This window comes from Amblyraja radiata, chromosome 17, assembly GCF_010909765.2.
Source record: "Amblyraja radiata isolate CabotCenter1 chromosome 17, sAmbRad1.1.pri, whole genome shotgun sequence".
Classification (NCBI taxonomy): Eukaryota; Metazoa; Chordata; class Chondrichthyes; order Rajiformes; family Rajidae; genus Amblyraja; species Amblyraja radiata.
In genome coordinates, this window is record NC_045972.1 from 10,057,950 (window position 1) to 10,077,157 (window position 19,208).

The 19,208-nt window shown below is 42.1% G+C and overlaps 1 protein-coding gene across 4 annotated transcripts in view; it reads left to right on the top strand.

Moving 5' to 3' along the window:
- Window positions 1-19,208, top strand: part of wwp2 (WW domain containing E3 ubiquitin protein ligase 2) — a 176,423-nt gene that overhangs the window by 62,844 nt on the left and 94,371 nt on the right. For 3 of the 4 annotated variants that reach the window (XM_033035734.1, XM_033035733.1, XM_033035735.1), the window contains one exon: window positions 2,214-2,310. In XM_033035734.1, coding sequence (XP_032891625.1) covers window positions 2,214-2,310 — 97 coding nt within the window. Of the gene's footprint in view, window positions 1-2,095; window positions 2,114-2,213; window positions 2,311-19,208 lie in introns of those variants that run through there. The other variant, XM_033035736.1, reaches the window with a different exon arrangement.

Here is a 19,208-nt window from a genome sequence, read left to right on the forward strand (position 1 = left end):
ACAATTAAATGACAGTAGATTTGATGGGCCGAATAGCCTAATTCTGCTCCTAGAACTTATAAACTTCCAGACGTGCAAATGTTAAGCCATATGAGAGCATATATGTTTGGTAAGATGTGAAAGTTCTATTTTTTTTTAATGTTTATTGACAATTATCATAAAAAAGGCAACATTTTGAAGTTGATAAATTTTTGTCAGTTTTAGTTTATTTCTTTTCGTCACAGTTTAGTGACACAGTAAGATTCTAACATGAAGTCTGAGAAAAACATTGGACCCCAAATTATGATGTACAGGTATGTAGGTTAATTGGCTTGGTGTAAGTGTTAATTGTCCCTAGTGTGTGTTGGATCGTGTTAATGTGCAGGGTTCTCTGGTCCGCGCTGTATCTCTAAACTAAATTAAAATAAAATTAAGTTTTTCAGATTTGTCTGAGCTCATGATAGTCAATTTTTATTTAGTAAAATTATATCAAAAACCACAGGCAGGAAAATGAGTTAAAATTTGGAAAGATATACAGTACATAAATGTTAGTTGTGATTAAACAATGCTGTGTTTTCATTCATTAGGGGTTCAGAGATTAAAAACACAGAAATAAGCAGTTTCTACATGCTTATGCTGAATACATAGTACATAATATTTGTTTGAAGCTTCCAAAAATCATAGAGTGAGCATCAAAACCCTATGATAGGTTATTGATCTAAAAGATAATCTTTTTCTTTCTTCACTGATACTGTATATCAAGCATTTTCAGCATTTTCCACTTTTATTTCAGACTTCCAGCAAATGAATTGTTATGTTTCTGCAGTTCCTTTGAAGAACATTTCCAATATCTAGAGAAAATAAATTTTGGATTCTTCTAAAAAAATAATTGTCTCTCCGAACGAACTTGTATTGTAGAGGAAGAGCAGTACTCCTTTGTTGGGAGAATTTTCTTGTGTTGAGAGACAGTGACGGAACCAGAGAAAACTGCCTCCAGGTTTCTTATAAAGCACAATCATGCAATCCTTGTTTCCAAAACTGTTGGCAGTAGCAGCCTATTTTGTGAAGAAATATAAAGAATTTATTTGCCAAGATTTACATCCTAGTATATTTTAGTTTTATTTTGGAAGAAATAAGTGAAAAACTGGAATTAAGGTGACTTCATTCTGTCATTCTCAGCTTGCTCTCCTGTGGTGGAGCATAAACATGTTTTTCACTGATGGGAACCTAGAGCCATTTAATGAATATAGTTTGAAGTTGATTTCCAAGATTAGCCAAAATACTGGCATCGCAAGTATTTATATTATTTTATCTAAGTCATTATGTACTCAGAACTGTGAATGTATTGGTAACTGGAACCTCTCCATTAGGTGCGGATATTAAGAAAATATATTCTCACAAAAGGCAAATCATGGATTTTTTTTAAAGTAATATGTTATTAGTTATTATTGAAAGTATGTGTACTCAGCAATTAAGTTGTACTTCAAAAATAATTCAAGTCGGGGGTGGGATTTATTTTTTTCTAATTGTTCACAAGTAAAAAATATTGCCATGAATATTTTATATGAAACAAAGTTATTTTAAATTTTCATGTCTTTATTGCACTGTGTTCTTGAGTTGTATAATTCGTAAAGTATTGAAATAGTTGGTAGTAGCATTAGTTTATTTAGATTAATACTTTATGAATTGAAAAATAAATGTGAATTTTTTAAATATACCATTAGGACACCAACGTAGCATGAGAAACTTTTCCAACGGAAAATGTCTTTAATTACATTTAACTCCTTGCTTTGCCTGTGGTGACTTGTGAAATTTGTCAACCCCATAACAAATTAAACAGTAGTTATATTTAAGGGCTCCATCAATGATGTTTGATGTAGTAAACCTGGTGTGTATGCTTGTTCAGTAGATTATGAGTAAACTTTACACTGAACTGGTATGTTTTTATGCAGTCCCCCCGAGAGTATAAGTTAGTGTGGTCTTGGGTACAGTTTGCACTGAGGCAAAAGAGTCTGATTTTTGTTTGCATCCAGGCAGGTTTTAATGGTTTAAAAAGTTGAAAACGTTTGCATGAATTGAACTATATTCATCTGAATCAGTCCTAAGCCAGTTGGAGGTTTTACTTTATTCCAAGGTGTGGCTTTGTACTGAGAAGACATACTCTTTGCCAACATTATGATCAACTGCCTATTGTGTCTGCTTGATATTTTAATTTATTGATATTTATTCTGCAGAATTCCAGCAAAATGGTAGAATTCATCAGAGCACAAGTGAAGACGATGATTCAAAGTCTTTGCCGTCATGTACCAGTGATTCTCCCGGTAGAGTGCGGTAAGCAAGTTAAAAGTTATGCTTTTTTCCCTCTTCGCAGAGCTTCTCTAGCTGATAACCTATTAAAATTTAATATTTTAGCATATATGTTGTGTCTGGTTGATCAAATATGTACACAGAGTTGGTAATTCAAATAGAATGGAATAAGTATTTGTTTAAGGGGGATTTTACAGGATCCATGTATGCAGCTATTTAGGAATTGCAGGTATAAATTACAGATAGAGGATATAGTTCTGCTTTGACAGACAATACCAAAAACCTACGCATAACATAATATGCTAGATGAGCTGTGTTGTTTATTCCAGATTTTGAAAAAAAAATTTGTAATGGAATTTCAATGTAAATTTTCACTTCTATTTTCCATCTTCTTTTTGATTGGTTTGATATTATTTTTTTCAGGTTGTTTAGGAAAATGAAAATGAAGCAATATTTTTTCTAAAGTATATTTACTTATCTATAATATTTTATAATCTGATTCGCCTCTAATAAATGTGTGAGGCTAAAATTTATGTAATTTGCCATCTGCAAAAATAATTATACATTTTTTATGAGAGTTAACTTTGTAAAAGCAACTGATATCAGTTGGTTTAAGATTGTGCACGAGACAATTGTTTCATAAGGCATTTGTGACTGTATTCGTGTCATTGAACTATGGTTTATAGCAGTCACTTGCTCAATTAATCTGACATTTTAGCTGTAAAATTCACATCTGTGGGAAGATGATTATAAAGTAAAATATGATCAAATGTGTTGAAAAGCAAACAATAATCTGAATTCAAAAATTGTCTAAACTACAAGTTTCAGCAAAGTTTTAAGTTCTATCATTGGCCTTTGCTGCATCGGATTTACTGACAAACTGCAGTTATATTTCAAATGACGTGCTAATTAGCAGTAAATGGAAACCCCTTGTGTTTGATAACAGGGCTGGTTCTCCATTTGGCTCTGGTTTTTGGTACTTGGAAGGCTAAACTGAACTACTGCTTTTGGTAGCAATTTAATTGTTGCAGATAAAAGCATTGGTTGCAGAGACAGATTTAGCTGTGGTACTCCTCCAGTAGTATTTGATGTGTGTGTCATATATAATTAATTGCTCTGTGAATACAGGTGCACAACCTTTTATCCGAAGATCCAAATAACGAAAACCTCCGAATAGCGGACATTTTTTCGGTCCTTGAGAAAGGTCCTTGAAAACGTTCACCGAGGGCGGCCCACAGAGGTGACAGCGGAACCTCCGGTCGGTCCTCGAAGAAAGGGGAACTAAATCCCCATTCATAAAAGAGAAGGTGAGGGTATATTGCGCGGGAGGGTTAATAATTGACAATATGCTGCTGCCTGCCCGCTGAGTTAAAAAGTTCCCACGGTAGACTCACGATACACAGTGCATCGTGAATCTTGCGTGGGAACTTTTTAACTCAGCGGGCAGGCAGCAGCAGATTGTCGCTCCCTTCAGTTTCACCCCACCTACACCCCTCTGCTTCCCGGCCATGTGTGTGACCCCTTCCCTCCCCTCTCCAGCTCCCCGCCCATTGCACCGGCGCGGGGGCTTTGCACTGTCTTCATGTCGGCGATGCCAGCAGGTCAGTGCCAGTCACCGGAGACGTCAGGACCAACGGGACACCGACCCCCAGGCCCACTGCAAGCACGGAGATCCCAGAGACCCACAGCCAGCAGCAGCCCAGCCCCGTTCCAACTCCAGAGGAAAACTGCAAACTGGCCGGAGACGTCAGGACCACCAGAAGCCGCTCCCCGATGGGCCGCTACGGCGACAAGTGGCAGTTCGCCCACAGCCCGAGCTGTGCCCCCTCATCGGGACACCGACCCCCAGGCCCACTGCAAGCACGGAGATCCCAGATCAGCAACTCCAGCCCAGCCCCGCTCCAGCTCCAGAGGATCACGCTCCCCGTATGGGCAGAAGCTGATGGTGTGCAAGGGACGTCTTGTTCTTGGGGTCGCGCAGCTCGGGCTGTGGGCGAACTGCCACTTGTCGCCGTAGCGGCCCATCGGGGAGCGGATTCCTCTGGAGTTGGAGGGGGAGGGGGGTATTGTGCTGTTTGATCGCCCCCTACTATCCCAGGGACAGGGAGACAGGACGTTCACCGAGGGCGGCCTGCAGAGGTGACAGCGGAACCTCCAGTCGGTCCTGGAAGAAAGGGGAACTAAATCCCCTTCATAAAAGAGAAGTGGAGGGTATATTGCCCGGGAGGGTATATCGCCTACCTGGAAGAAACCGGACATTTTTTCCAGGATGTCGTCTGCACACCAAAGCTCACCAAAGCTCACGTTTGGCGCTAAACATGGCACGCCAAAGCTCACGTTTGGCGCCAAACGCACGTCGCTTCTGCTGCACACGGATATAAGAGTGTGAAAATGTCGCCTTAGTCCCGCTAGGGTGACATGAGTGCGAGAGGTGATTCAATGCTGCAGTCACATTTACAAATTCAGGAATTCATTCAACATACTGCATTTCATACAGACATTTATTCTGCAAGAAAAAACTACATTGAAGACTCAAACTCGCGACCGAGGAACTGCCGGGATTGAGGCGCAAACTCGCGACCTTGCGGATATGAGCCGAGCACTCTACCACTGAGCCAGCCATTAAAATCTACGCTAAAAAATTTCCATTCCGAAGGCCGACAAATTCCGAATTACGAAAAGTGTCTGGTCCCAAGGCTTTCGGATAAAAGGTTGTGCACCTGTACTAGAATATAAGAAATAGAAATATGCCATTCTGCCCTTTGTGCCTGGTCTGCTATTCAGTTTTTTTTTTACCTCAGTTACATGTTCCTGTGCTGATTCACATCCTTGGATTCTTCCAATATGTAAAATTTCTCGATCTCTGTCTTGAGTGTTCTCAGTAACTAGGCCCTCTTGAGTAATTCTGGGTTAAACTGTTCTGTCATCTCTGTCCTGAATGCCTGTCCCTTGGTTCTAGGCACCCAAGCCAGAATGCATCAACTTTGCATCTACCTACTAAGCCCCTTAAGAATTTTGTATCTCTTGTTCATCTAAACTGGAGAGTACTTGTCTAATGTGTTAATCTCTCCTTTATGGCAAACCCATTGTTCCAGGAATCAATCTGGTATACGTTTGAGAGACTATATGTTACTGGATGTTTAATGAAAGTAATGCATTTAAGGGAGGGAAGGGGATAAATTGTTGAGAGGTGTATGAAGACACATCTCTAACAACTAAATAGACACATAAACTTAGAACACATTCAATTCTTAACTAAACAAACACGTTCTCGGTGCATTCATTACAGAAAATAACCGATGGAGAGGCACAATTTTATAGGTCAGACTTTGGTTTAGTAAACACTAATAATTCTGAATGGAACTGTCGGTATTTAACCATTTGAATTGAAGCAAAGCAGAACAATCAAAAGCAGAAACTGAGCTAATGGGAGTTCCATCTCAAGAATCAAGAAAGTCAAGAGTGTTGAATTATCATATGCACTAACAACAGAACATTGAAATTCTTACCAGTAGCAGCTTAACAGGCCTATAAATGCTACAACACACAAATAATATCCAATATTAAAAAGTACAGTCAATTAATATTATGGTAAACATAACTAGTGCAAAAACTAAAGTTTGTCATGCCAACAAACACAGTCCATATAAGACCATAGTTTGTGAGGTTAGTTTGTGTAGTTTTCTGGAGCCTGAAGGCTGCTGACAAGTTGTTCTTGAACCTGATGCTCATGGTTTTTGGGCTACTGTATCTTCTTGTTGGTAGTGGAGAAATGAGAGCGTAGCCTGGGTGATGTATGTCTTTGATGATATCTGTCTTTTTGAGGCAAGACCACCTGTAGATTCCTTCGATGGTGGGGAGGTCAGTACATGTGATGGACCGGGCATTATCACTCTCTGAAATCTCCTTCGTTCTGTGTGGTAGAGTTGCCGAACCAGGTCATGATGCAACTGGTTAATATTGTTTCGACCATAGACCTGTAGACATTCATAAGAGTATTCATCGACATATGGAATCTCCACAATCTTCTAAGTAAGTAGTGATGGTTAATGAGATTTCTTTGTGATTGCATCACTCATTCCAGCACTGTTGCATCGATGAAGAATGGTTCATGGATCTCTTGCTTCCCCTTATAATCTGCAAATTTAAACATTTTGATGGAGTTGTGTCTGGTCTTTGGTTCTCGTTATTTTTAAGTAATTTTCATATTTTTAAAATCAATTACTTTAGTTTTTAAGTTTTTCTGAATGCCAAAGACATATGAAAGATATAAAAAATTCCTCAGCTTTTAAAACTGGCAAAGCTGGGCATGGTGTTTGCCAGCTGTCAAAGCTTTCAATGGTGTTTCGGATGTGGATTTTCCTAATTTCTTAAGGGCCTGTCCCACTTACGTGTCCTTGGCTCGCAAATTACATGACCCCGTGTCTCGTTGAGGCGCACGGGCATTGTCTGGCCGCGCGGGGCCGGTCCCACTGAGAAGCGCGGAGGGGTATGTAGTTGTGCGCGATATCGTGCGGGGCTCTGAAATTTTTGTAGCGAACAAAATCTTCGCGCGCCAACAGCCTGTCGCGTAACTGACGGCCAAAGTGGGACAGGCCCAAGACCCTGGCGCGACGCAACGTCTCAGCTCCAACAGCAGCAGAAGCAGGCAAACGATCGCATAACTCGGCCTGGGGCTCACGGCCGTTGCGGTCTGGATCCGCCCCCACTTCTACTCCCAGAGCGGGGCCAAGAAAATTGAAGATAGACACAAAATGCAGGAGTAACTCAGCGGGACCGGCAGCATCTATGAAGGGAAGCATTGGGTGACGTTTCTGGTCAAGACCCTTTTCAGACTGAAGAAGAGTCTCGACACGAAACATCATCCATTGCTTCTCTCCAGAGATGCTGCCGGACCCACTGAGTTACTTCAGCTTTGTGTCCATCTTCAAATGACGTCACGCGCTCCAGACGGTTGTGTGTACGCATGAAATCGCGCGCGACCGTCGCAGCTCAAAGCGACCATGAGGTCGCGTAATATGCGTGCCAAGGACACGTAAGTGAGACAGGCCCTTTACTTGGAGGTCTTATGGCAGTCAGCCCATGATATTGGAGTGATTTTGAGTTAAGCCCTTTGCATTGATACCAATTAATTGAGTGTGTAGAAAGGAACTGCAAATGCTGGTTTAAACCGAAGATAGACACACAACGTTGGAGTAACTCAGTGTAACTCAGTGGGGCAGGCAACATCTCGGGGTGACGTTTCGGGTCTTCTTCAGACAGTAATTGAATGTGTTGGGAAACCATGAGTACCAGGCTCGGGTCAGTAAGCTTTGGCCTATGATTTTTCATGTCACTTGCTATTAGACCATAATGTTTTATCGAGATTTACAAAGCCACCTTGGATGTAAGCGCTATTTTTCAAGATTATAATTCTTTTTTTTCCGCTGTGCACTTGGTTAGTTCTTCCCATAACAGTGCTCGTGATAGTATGGCTATTTTGGGAGTCTGGTATTGGATATAGATCGGACATGGCCTGACCATTGGAGCTGACTGACAGTAATTAGAGCATCAATGCTTGGGGGTTGTTCTGGGAGAGGATTCTAATGTTGGTTTGCTTATCCTGCTGGTGGCTCTGGAGTATTTTGTGGTGGTAGTATCTCCCCAATGCCTTGAGATGCTTGCTAGAAATAGATCAATTCTCAGAAGTATTTCAGAGGACATGGATCTCTGCTGCACAGTAGACCATGTGTTATGTGTCTAATTTGTGTTCTTGATTTGCACGCATGCTTTTTGTCAGCTAGCCGAATGCTGTATTGGCACACTGTGGGTGATCATGTCCATATTAGGTGAGAGGTGGCTCTCTTAGCACTATACATGGAGTGTCAGCTATGTTTTTATGCAAAAGTCACTGAAGTAGGACGAGCCCTGAACCTTCTGACTCGGGCAAGGGAACAATCAGACAAAGCTGTAAAATATAACTGGAACTCAATTACATTAACTTATTGCAATGGTATGGAGGTGTGGAAAATCTTCATTGTAACAAGTAGCTGTGAATCAGCAAATCTGATGTGCTTGTGAATGATTCAACCTACAATAAAGGAGAAAAGTGCAGTTATTCACTAGATCAGAATAAAAATGGATACAGCATTATAGAATTTGGATTAAATTCTGGTGTCTTTATTTACTCTTAATTTGTTATAAAGTTTGATCAGTATGGTTTTTATGAGATGTTGTAACTCTTCAATTTAGTAAACGGTTGCAAGAGTGCTCACTAGCCAAGAAAAGCTGATTTTTAAGAGACCATGACGTGTTCTGTCTGAATATTTGTTAGTTTCTGTAATGTTTTCAAAAAGGAAAATGAGGAAACTCTGTATTCCAGGTCCAGACAGAGAGCTGTAATCTTCATCAGCATGGTGATATGAGACAAAAGGCCAAGGTTCCCAGGGAGAACTGTTAAAATCACCACAAAACTTTGCTGATTTTGCTGAAACGGCTTGCGTTGTATTTTCTTGTGTAATTGATTCTGTCAAGAGAAACATGTATATCAATTAGTTATTAATTTGGGGTATAACAATAAGTTTTATATCTTTACAAAAAATGTTTTACATTTTCTCTTGGGAAGTAGATGTTGCTGACAATGCCAGCATTTGATGCTCATCCTCAATTGCCCCGAAGCTGAGGCAATAAAAAGTTCATTATATTGGTGGATTTGGAGTCTCAAAGGCCATATTGATAAGGAGGGCAGATTTCCTTCCCTGAAGAGCTTTACTGAACCATTTATTTAAGAACAATCCTGTAGTTGCCATAATTGTTTTTTCTTTAATTATTTGAATTTAATTTCTCCAGATGTCATGGTGGGGTTCAAACGTGTCTCTGGAACAATGTTCCAGGATATTGGCTGGTGGTCCAGTAATTTTAGTGCTGCATTGCAAGAGTTGTTATGTTTGCCATGTGTATTGCAAAATAATCTTCTTGCATAAAACTTAGTTTTGATTGGAAATTGTAATATTAAGTGAAATATGCAAAATTAAATCTTTTAGTTGACTGGTTCTCTTGCTCTTCTCCTTCCCTTGTTGACCTCAAAACATCTGAACCCAACCATTTAAAAAGGGATTTATGTGGATCCATATACCTTGTGTCCTTTCCCCCCCGGTTTGTTGTGAGTACAAATGATTGATTTTGGATTAAAGGGCCTGTCCCACTTGGCTATTTTTTTTGGCGACTGTCAGCATCATTGACTGAAATATCAGGTCACCGTAAAAGTTGCAGCGTGACGCGGCATGAAGGCGTATTGACGCGTGGTGTTTCCTCAAGTGTCGCAACAATTTTTTTTGTCGCCGCTGGATTTTGAAATGTTCAAAATCTTTCGGCGACCCTGATACGTCAGTCAATGACGCCAGCAGTCGCCGAAAAAATCGCGGTTGGACAGGCGATATTAACTCTCTATAAAAAGTTCTCTGCCATGTTCAGAGAGGAACGATGGAGATTTCATATCCTGATCAGCATTTATTTCTCAGCTAGCAATAAAAACGATTATTTGGTCATCCATTTCATTTCTACTTATATGGCCTAGTCGGGCAGAAATTGATTGCTGTGTTTCCCCACATCAAAATTGTTGTTTAGTTGGCTGAAAAACATTTTGGTATTAAGGTGGGAAGTGTGATACAGAGATAGGTGTTTTCTCCTTTTTTTACCCCCTATTAGAAATGTAGGATATCGATGTACTAGCAGATAAGAATTTAAGTTAGTGTTAAGTCTTTTCTTGCTCATGCCGAATATTAACTATGTTTTAAACCCTGGTGAGCTAATTCTTTTTGACACACTCAGTTATGGCATAGACGTATATATTATTTTGAATAGACTGCTGGCAAATTTGTGTATTTGTTCTGTGGCTTCTTCAGCTCATAATATATATCAGTGGGAGTTGGTGGCAACTAATTATTGCAGATTTATTGAAATATTAGTGGCAAACCTGTTGCCTTTTAATCTTGCATCTAATATTTCTTTATCCTTTGCATAAAATGTTTTGTTAATGATGCACTCAGTTAATTTTGAAGGGTTTGTGTAACTGTTCAGACACTGTTACACACTCCAGTATTAACAAATACCTCATTGTTTGGGTAGCAATTACATTGCAACAGTTCATGAATTTTACTGAAAAGCAAATATATACGACTACAGTGATTATGTTGTTAAACATTGATTCAAACCAGCTTTGGAGAGCTTGCGGTATTGTAACTGTGGTGAAGATCCATTGAGCAACATGAACTGAAAAGTTGAAAAAAAACATTTTTATCTCATCATGCTCCTTTTTGCCCTACTCCAAACTTTAATTTGCAGATTTAAAATTATGGAAGAATGGTATGCAATTGTATACTGATGCAAATAATTGCATATGTGTGCCAAGGTCATTTTCACCAATGACTAGCCAATGAATTATTAGAGATAAATGTTGGGAGACTAATTGTATTGAATATGTGCATTGTATGTTTATTTATCCAAATTGCTATTTAAATCTGCAATAACACCTTATGCGCTATATCAATGAATGAGAAAATTTGCAATTAATTCAGCAAATGGATTAAATGGATCAGTTTGGTTTAGTTTAGTTTATTATAGCCACGTGTACCAAGGAACAATGAAAAGCTTTTTTGTTGCATGCTGTCCAGTCAGCGAAGAGATTTTACATGATTACAATGAAGCCATCCACAGTGTAAGATACAGAATAAAGGGAATAGCGTTTAGTGCAAGATAATGTCCAGTAAAGTCTGATTAAAGATAGTCTGAGGGTCTCCAATGAGGTACATGGTAGCACAGGACCGCACTCTAGTTGGTGATGAAGATAGAAACATATACAATAGGTGCAGGAGTAGGCCATTCAGCCCTTCGAGCCAGCACCGCCATTCAGTATGATCATGGCTGATCATTTAAAATCAGTAACCCGTTCCTGCTTTTTCCCGATATTCCTTGATTCCTTTAGCCCTTAGAGCTAAATCTAACTCTCTCTTGAAAACATCCAGTGAATTGGCCTCCACTGCCTTCTGTGACAGAATTCCACAGATTCACAACTATCTGAGTGAAAATTTTTTCCTCATCTCAGTCCTAAATGGCCTACCCCTTATTCTTAAGCTGTGACCCCTGGTTCTGGACACCCCCAACATGGGGAACATTTTTCCTGCATCTAGCCTGTGCAATCCCTTAAGAATTTTATATGTTTCTATAAGATCTCCTCTCATCCTTCTAAATTCCAGTGAATACAAGCCCAGTCGACCCATTATTTCATCATATGTCAGTCCCACCATCCCGGGAATTAACCTGGTGAACCTACGCTGCACTCCTTCAATAGCAAGATAGGATGGTTCAGTTGCCTGATAACAGCTGGGAAGAAACTATCTGGGCTGAGACTCATCCTTGATTATGCTGGTGGCCTTGCCGAGGCAGCGTGAAATGTAGATGGAATTAAAACCGTAATATCCTGCAACTCCAGTAAAAATGCAACTCAAGATGATAACAAAAGTTGGAGATGGGGTTCACATGCTGGCGACATGGTTCTCCAGCAGTTTTCTTTTTGCATTTGACATGGGTTAGCCAGCCTGTTTGCACAATGACTTAAAAAGGGTGGACATCATCAAGTAAACTAGCATGAATGCAGAAAACAATAGTTATTCAGATTGTTTCAATCAGTGTGCAAGTTTAAGCATCTAGAAGATCATTTCTTATCATAGGAATTTCTAGATGATGAGAGAGGTCAGTGGATGAGTGGTGGCAAATAATGAAATGCTTCTGCCCAAGAAAAAGATGAACCAATCTTTATTAACAAAAATAATCAGAGAAAATATTAAATCAATGACAAGAGCATTCGAAGTGGGTAGGGCCAGGGGTAGACCAGGTGCTGGTAATTTTGTAAGAACCAAAGCAAGAAACCAAAAGGAAGGAAAACTATAAGGAGGGAAAACAATGATTATGCAGAAATACTGGCAAGGAATATCTAGAAAAACAGCGGGGGGCGGGGGGCGGGGGGGGGGGGGGGGGGGGGGGGGGGTGTTCTATGGATATGAAAAAAGAGGGTAGCTGGAGTAAATATGGGAAATGTAGAGACTGAGGCTGAGAATAATAATGGGATTCAAAGAATCAAAGAAATGCCAGAGAAATTAAACCAGTACAGTACATTGCATCAGTCTTTATAGTGTAGATCAGTGCAAAAATCCAAATGATATCTGATGGGCTTGTTTCAAACAGTATTAACGAGCTTGTAACAATCACAGTCACAAAGAACAAGGTATTGGAAATATTATTAGTTCTAAAGGCAGACAATTTGCCAGGTCCCAATGGTCTGTACCCAGTGGTTTTACAGGAAGTAATTACAAGGATAATGGAGCTGTCGGTTGATGTTTTGAAAATGCTTTGTGTTTTGGGAAGGTGCCAGGCAATAGCAAAACTGTAAATGTGACTCCACTGTTTAAAAAAAAAAGGAAGACAAAAAACAATAGCAATAGGCCTATTTGCCTTTTGGACAAGATGCTGGAGGTTATAATTATGAAAGGAATAGGCAGTTATTTGGAGAAGCTTAATGTAATCAAACCAAGTTAACAGTTTTATGAAAGATAAATAATGTTTGACAAATTTACGAGAGTTCTTTGAGGATGGAACAAGCAGGGTTTATGGAAGAGAACGAATAGAGGTACTATATTTGGATTTTCAGAAGGCATTTGAGAATTGAATTGAATTGAATTGAATACCTTTATTGTCATTCAGACCTTACGGTCTGAACGAAATTTCGTGCCTGCAGTCATACATACAATCATACAATAATAAACAACAATAAACACAAATTAACACCACCACAGTGTATCCTCCAAGCACCTCCTCACTGTGGTGGAGGAAAAAATCTTAGGGTTACTGTCTCTTCCCTCCTCTTCTCCCTCTGCGCTGAGGCGATTCCCCACCGGGCGATGGCACAACAGTCCCGCGGCTCACTGAACCCCGCAAACGGGCCGGTTCAAACACCGCTGCCCGGGGGTGTTCGAAGCTGCCGCCCTCCAGTCCAGCACACGCAGCCGCTGGCCCGCGGCTGAACCCAGGACTCAGGTCACCGCCGCCAGAACGCCGTCCCAGCCACCGGAGCACCGTTCCAGCCCCGAGCCGGATCGCCCTCATGTGAGTACCGTTCTCCCTCGGGCTGGGCCACTCCGACGGGAGTGCCGTTCTCCCTCGGGCTGGGCCACTCCGACGGGAGTGCCGCTCCTCCCTCGGGCTGGGCCACTCCGACGGGAGTGCCGTTCTCCCTCGGGCTGGGCCACTCCGACGGGAGTGCCGTTCCACCCTCGGGCTGGGCCACTCCGACGGGAGTGCCGTTCCACACTCGGGCTGGGCCACTCCGACGGGAGTGCCGTTCTCCCTCGGGCTAGGCCACTCCGACGGGAGTGCCGTTCTCCCTCGGGCTGGGCCACTCCGATGGGCCACAGCCCCTCTCGGGAGAGTCTCTCAGCCCCTCGCCAGGCCGCTCTCACGAGAGCGCAGTTCCAGCCCCGGGCTGGGCCACCCTCACGGGAGCAAGCTCAAGGCGAGTCCTGTCAGCTGCCTCCAGAGTCCCGAGGTCGCCAGCTCCGCCATTAGGCCTCAGCGTAGACGGAGGCAGAGAAGGGGGATACGACAAAAAGGTCGTATTCCCCCGAAGGGAGAGACAGCAAGCCCCGTTTCACCCCCCCCCACCCACATAAAGACGACCTAAAAACCAAAAACGTAACTAGACAAAACGAAAAAAACAACACAAAAAAGTAAAAGACAAACGGACTGCAGGCGAGCCGCAGCCATTCCCAGCGCCGCCACTTCCGGATCAAGGTGCCACATAAAAGACTAGTGAACCTGATTCTTCTTCTTCTTATCGAGTCCACACACAAGATTAGAAGTTGTTCAGCCAGAGCTGAACACACTTCTCGGCATCTGCACAATGGTGTCTGTCTTGCGCTTCTTGTGCTTCTTGTGCGTGGTGGTGGAAAGATTGGTTGAAACAGGGCCGCGACGTGAAAGCTCTTTCCTTGGCCCCAGTGAACCTGATGAGTGATGGTATTAGGGAATTGTTTTGGCATGGATTCATGATTGGCTATTTGGAATGAATGGATCCTTTTTAATGTTGAAAAGATGTAACTATTGGAATGCCCCAATGATCATTACTTAGCCCTCAATAATTTACGATATACAGGTGCACAACCTTTTATCCGAAAGCCTTGGGACCAGACACTTTTCGTAATTCGGAATTTGTCGGTCTTCGGAATGGAAATTTTTTAGCGTAGATTTTAATGGCTGGCTCAGTGGTAGAGTGCTCGGCTCATATCCGCAAGGTCGCGAGTTTGCGCCTTGATCCCGGCAGTTCCTCGGTCGCGAGTTTGAGTCTTCAATGTAGTTTTTTCTTGCAGAATAAATGTGTGTATGAAATGCAGTGTGTTGAATGAATTCCTGAATTTATAAATGTGACCGCAGCATTGAATCACCTCTCGCACTCATGTCACCCTAGCGGGGCTACATGCCCTTAGGCGGCCTAAGGCGACATTTTCACACTCTTATATCCGTGTGCAGCAGAGGCGACGTGCGTTTGGCGCCAAACGTGAGCTTTGGCGAGCTTTGGTGTGCAGACGACATCCTGGAAAAAATGTCCGGTTTCTTCCAGATAGGCGATATACCCTCCCGGGCAATATACCCTCCACTTCTCTTTTATGAAGGGGATTTAGTTCCCCTTTCTTCCAGGACCGACCGGAGGTTCCGCTGTCACCTCTGCGGGCCACCCTCGGTGAACGCTCACTCAACTTTGTCTTGGGATTCCTACTCTCCCGCGCAATGTATCCTCACCTTCTCTTTTATGAATGGTGATTTAGTTCCCCTTTCTTCGAGGACCGACCGGAGGTTCCGCTGTCACCTCTGCGGGCCGCCCTCGGTGAACGTCCTGTCTCCCTGTCCCTGGGATAGTAGGGGGCGATCAAACAGCACAATACCCCCCTCCCCCTCCAACTCCAGAGGAATCCGCTCCCCGATGGGCCGCTACGGCGACAAGTGGCAGTTCGCCCACAGCCCGAGCTGCGCGACCCCAAGAACAAGACGTACCTTGCACACCATCAGCTTTTGCCCATACGGGGAGCGTGTTCCTCTGGAGTTGGAGCGGGGCTGGGCTGGAGTTGCTGATCTGGGATCTCCGTGCTTGCAATGGGCCTGGGGGTCGGTGTCCCAATGAGGGGGCTGTGGGCGAACTGCAACTTGTCGCCGTAGCGGCCCATCGGGGAGCGGCTTCTGGTGGTCCTGATGTCTCCGGCCAGTTTGCAGTTTTCCTCTGGAGTTGGAACGGGGCTGGGCTGCTGCTGGCTGTGGGTCTCTGGGATCTCCGTGCTTGCAGTGGGCCTGGGGGTCGGTGTCCCGTTGGTCCTGACGTCTCCGGTGACTGGCACTGACCTGCTAGCATCGCTGACATGAAGGCAGTGCAAAGCCCCCGCGCCGGTGCAATGGGCGGGGAGCTGGAGAGGGGAGGGAAGGGGTCACACACATGGCCGGGAAGCAGAGGGGTGTAGGTGGGGTGAAACTGAAGGCAGCGACAATCTGCTGCTGCTGCCTGCCCGCTGAGTTAAAAAGTTCCCACGCAAGACTCACGATACACTGTGTATCGTGCTACCGTGGGAACTTTTTAACTCAGCGGGCAGGCAGCAGCATATTGTCAATTATTAACCCTCCCGCGCAATATACCCTCACCTTCTCTTTTATGAATGGTGATTTAGTTCCCCTTTCTTCGAGGACCGACCGGAGGATCTGCTGTCACCTCTGCGGGCCGCCATCGGTGAACGTTTTCAAGGACCTTTCTTCAAGGACCGAAAAAATGTCCGCTATTCGGAGGTTTTCGTTATTTGGATCTTCGGATAAAAGGTTGTGCACCTGTATATTGATAACCAAGAGGAAGGGACTGCGTGTAAGGCATCCAAATTGCTGATGTCACAAAAATAGATGGGAAGACATGCTGTCATGAGGATATTTGGACTGGAATAGGCTGAATGAGTAGGCAAATTAAGTTTAACATGGGAAACTGCAGGTCCTGCACTTTGGTAAGAGGAATCTAAAGGCAGACTATTATTTAAATGGATAAATATTGTGAAGACCAGAAGGGCTTTTTTTCTGCAGGTATTCTGCACGAATTTCAAAAGGTTAGTGGGCTTGTGCACTAACTGGCACATTGGCCTTTATTTCACGAGACTGGAGTTTAGAAATAGGAAAGTATTACAATTGTACAGCGTACTGAGGTGGCCAAACTCTGGATACTGTCCATTTTTTAATCCCCTTATTGAAGAACTATTGACATGGAAGGCAGTTCAAAAGAGAGATTCTCTTGGCTAATTCCTGGGATGAGAGGGTTCTCCTATCAGGTGACTTTAGAAATTGAACCAATATTTTTTGAAATTTAAAAGAATGAGGATGATCTTATTAAGACTTATAAAAAAGAACATGACAGGTGTCAAGATGTTTCCACCAACAGGAGAATTTCGAAGCAGGGAGCATACAAGGTTAGAGGCTGAACATTTAAAATTGAGGTGCATAAGAACCTCTTTTCACAAAGGGTGATGAATCTATGGGAGTGTGTGGAGAACAGATCACCGTTGGCATTTAGCGAAGATGTAGATACATTTTAAAAAGAACGAGGAATTGAGGCCATTGACAGGAAATGAGGTCTGAGCAGCCATGATGATTTTGAATGAGCTTGAAGGGCAGAATGGCCTACTCCTCCCGTCTTCTTATCTTTCTGTGTTGAATAGGACAGAAAATGAGTACAACAATTGGCCAAATTTGAAAACAATTTTCTGATATCAAAATACTGCAGATGCTGCAAGTCTGATTTAAAAACTGAAAACAAGAAATACTCAGCATATTGAATGGCATCTATAGAGAAAGAAATTGAATTAATATTTCAGATTGTTGAACTTCAATCAAAACAGATGAAAGGTGTTGATGAATTGTCATTGACCTGTAAATGTTATACTGTTTCTCTTTCAGCTGCTGCATGACCTGCTGTGTACTTATAGCATTTTATTTAAAGCAGTTTAAGTTTACAAGAGAAAATTGATGATAATACTGGCCGTGAAGTCTGATTCCAAGATTAGCATTTATTTAAGTGAGAGGCAGGATTATTAAGGTGTTACAGGATGTGTACAATTTGGAATTTATTTTTCAATTAACTTGATCTGCTTCAGCAAGAAGTTGTTGATGTTACACAATCAAGTCCTTTTCTGTAAAGTAGCTCTGATTTACAGAAGCCTTAATTTCTCTCGCACAATGACTTCAGTACACAGAATTTCAACAATATTGTTCAGGTCTCAAGAAGTCAGATAATCTGCAAGCCCCCAATAGGATCACAGAATAATGTGACCGAAGGGGTGATATTTGGGCTACTAAATATGAGATTTTAATAAATTATTTTTCAATTTCTCCATTTCATTCCTCATATCCCTTCAGAGTTGTCTTCTTTATGTGTTAAACACTTTCCTTTTGAAGGCTACTATTGAATCTGATGCGATCAATTCATCATGCAGCGCAGATTTGATCTTGCATTTAAAAGATAATACTTCCTTATGTCACATCTGGTTCTTGCGCTTATCACCTTAAATCTGTTTCTCTAGTTATTGACTCTTTAGCCATGAGAGATGTTTCAACTTACCTAAACCCCTTGTAGTTTTAAACACATCTATCACAACACCTGTTAGCTGCTTTTGCATTGTTGAATCAATCCAGCTTCATTAGTCTATATCCAAGTAACTGTAATTTACTTGGTAATTTACTTGGTAATTGGTAAACCAGTAATTTATTTGGTAATACCTGTAAAATCTTCGTCTCGTTCAAATTGAAATCCCCCAAAACTGATTTCAAACCTCCAGCCAGGGCTGAAGTAGTTTGCATTATAGACTTTGTACGCCATGCATCTGTTTATAACGCATCACCGGTTCCTCACTCCCCTCCATTGAGTCTGTCCAGAGCAAGCGATGTCTGTGAAGGGCGCGCAGCATCGTCAAGGACTGCTCTCACCCAACTCCCATCTGGGAGGCACTACAGGTCTCTCCGTTGCCGGACCAGCAGGTTCAGGAACAGCTTCTTCCTGCGGCTGTTACCCTAGTTAACACTGCACCTTGGTGATTAGCAGTCACCCCCCCCCCCCCAAATTGCACTACTGCTACTGTATATACATATATTTTTTTTTTTTTACTGTTAGCACTTCTGGGTGAGATGCTAACTGCATTTCATTGTCTCTGTACTTGTACACTGCACAATGACAAAGTTTTGAATCTGAATCTGAATCTTATAAAGTATTGGAATCTATTTATTTGACTTTTTAAGTGTGATGATATAAAGTGTATTGATACATCAGCTCTTCATTCCTGTAACAAACTTGAGAGCATATTTTTTAATCTCATGGTTAAAACACAAAGCCGTCGACCTAAAACATGGAATATTTTATTCTCCGTAGAAGTTGCCAGATCTGCTGAGTATTTCTGTTTTTATTTACAAATGTTCATTACAGCATTTTGCTTTATAATGTTCCATTATAAACTTTTGTAGTTGACATCAAAATTGGCCAGGGAATAAGGTTGTGTAAGATTGCACAGTCTTCCTGCCACAGGCTGTGAGGCTGCTAAACAGTCACTCCACCTGATTCTGCGGCTTTGCACTAACATTTTAATAACTCTGGCACTGGCCACTCAAATCAGCTGCCCTGGACATTTTAATGACTGTTTTTACTGTATTGTAATGTTGCTGTTTTACCTGCTTTTAACTATTTATATTGTTTCATCAGGGACTGGATTGTTTTTACTTATTATGTGTGAAATGTTTAAGTTTTATGTGCGATGCTCCGGTATTCCCTGGGAAACGTCTTCTCATTTTGCACTGTACAATTGTTGCTTTGCAAGATGACAATA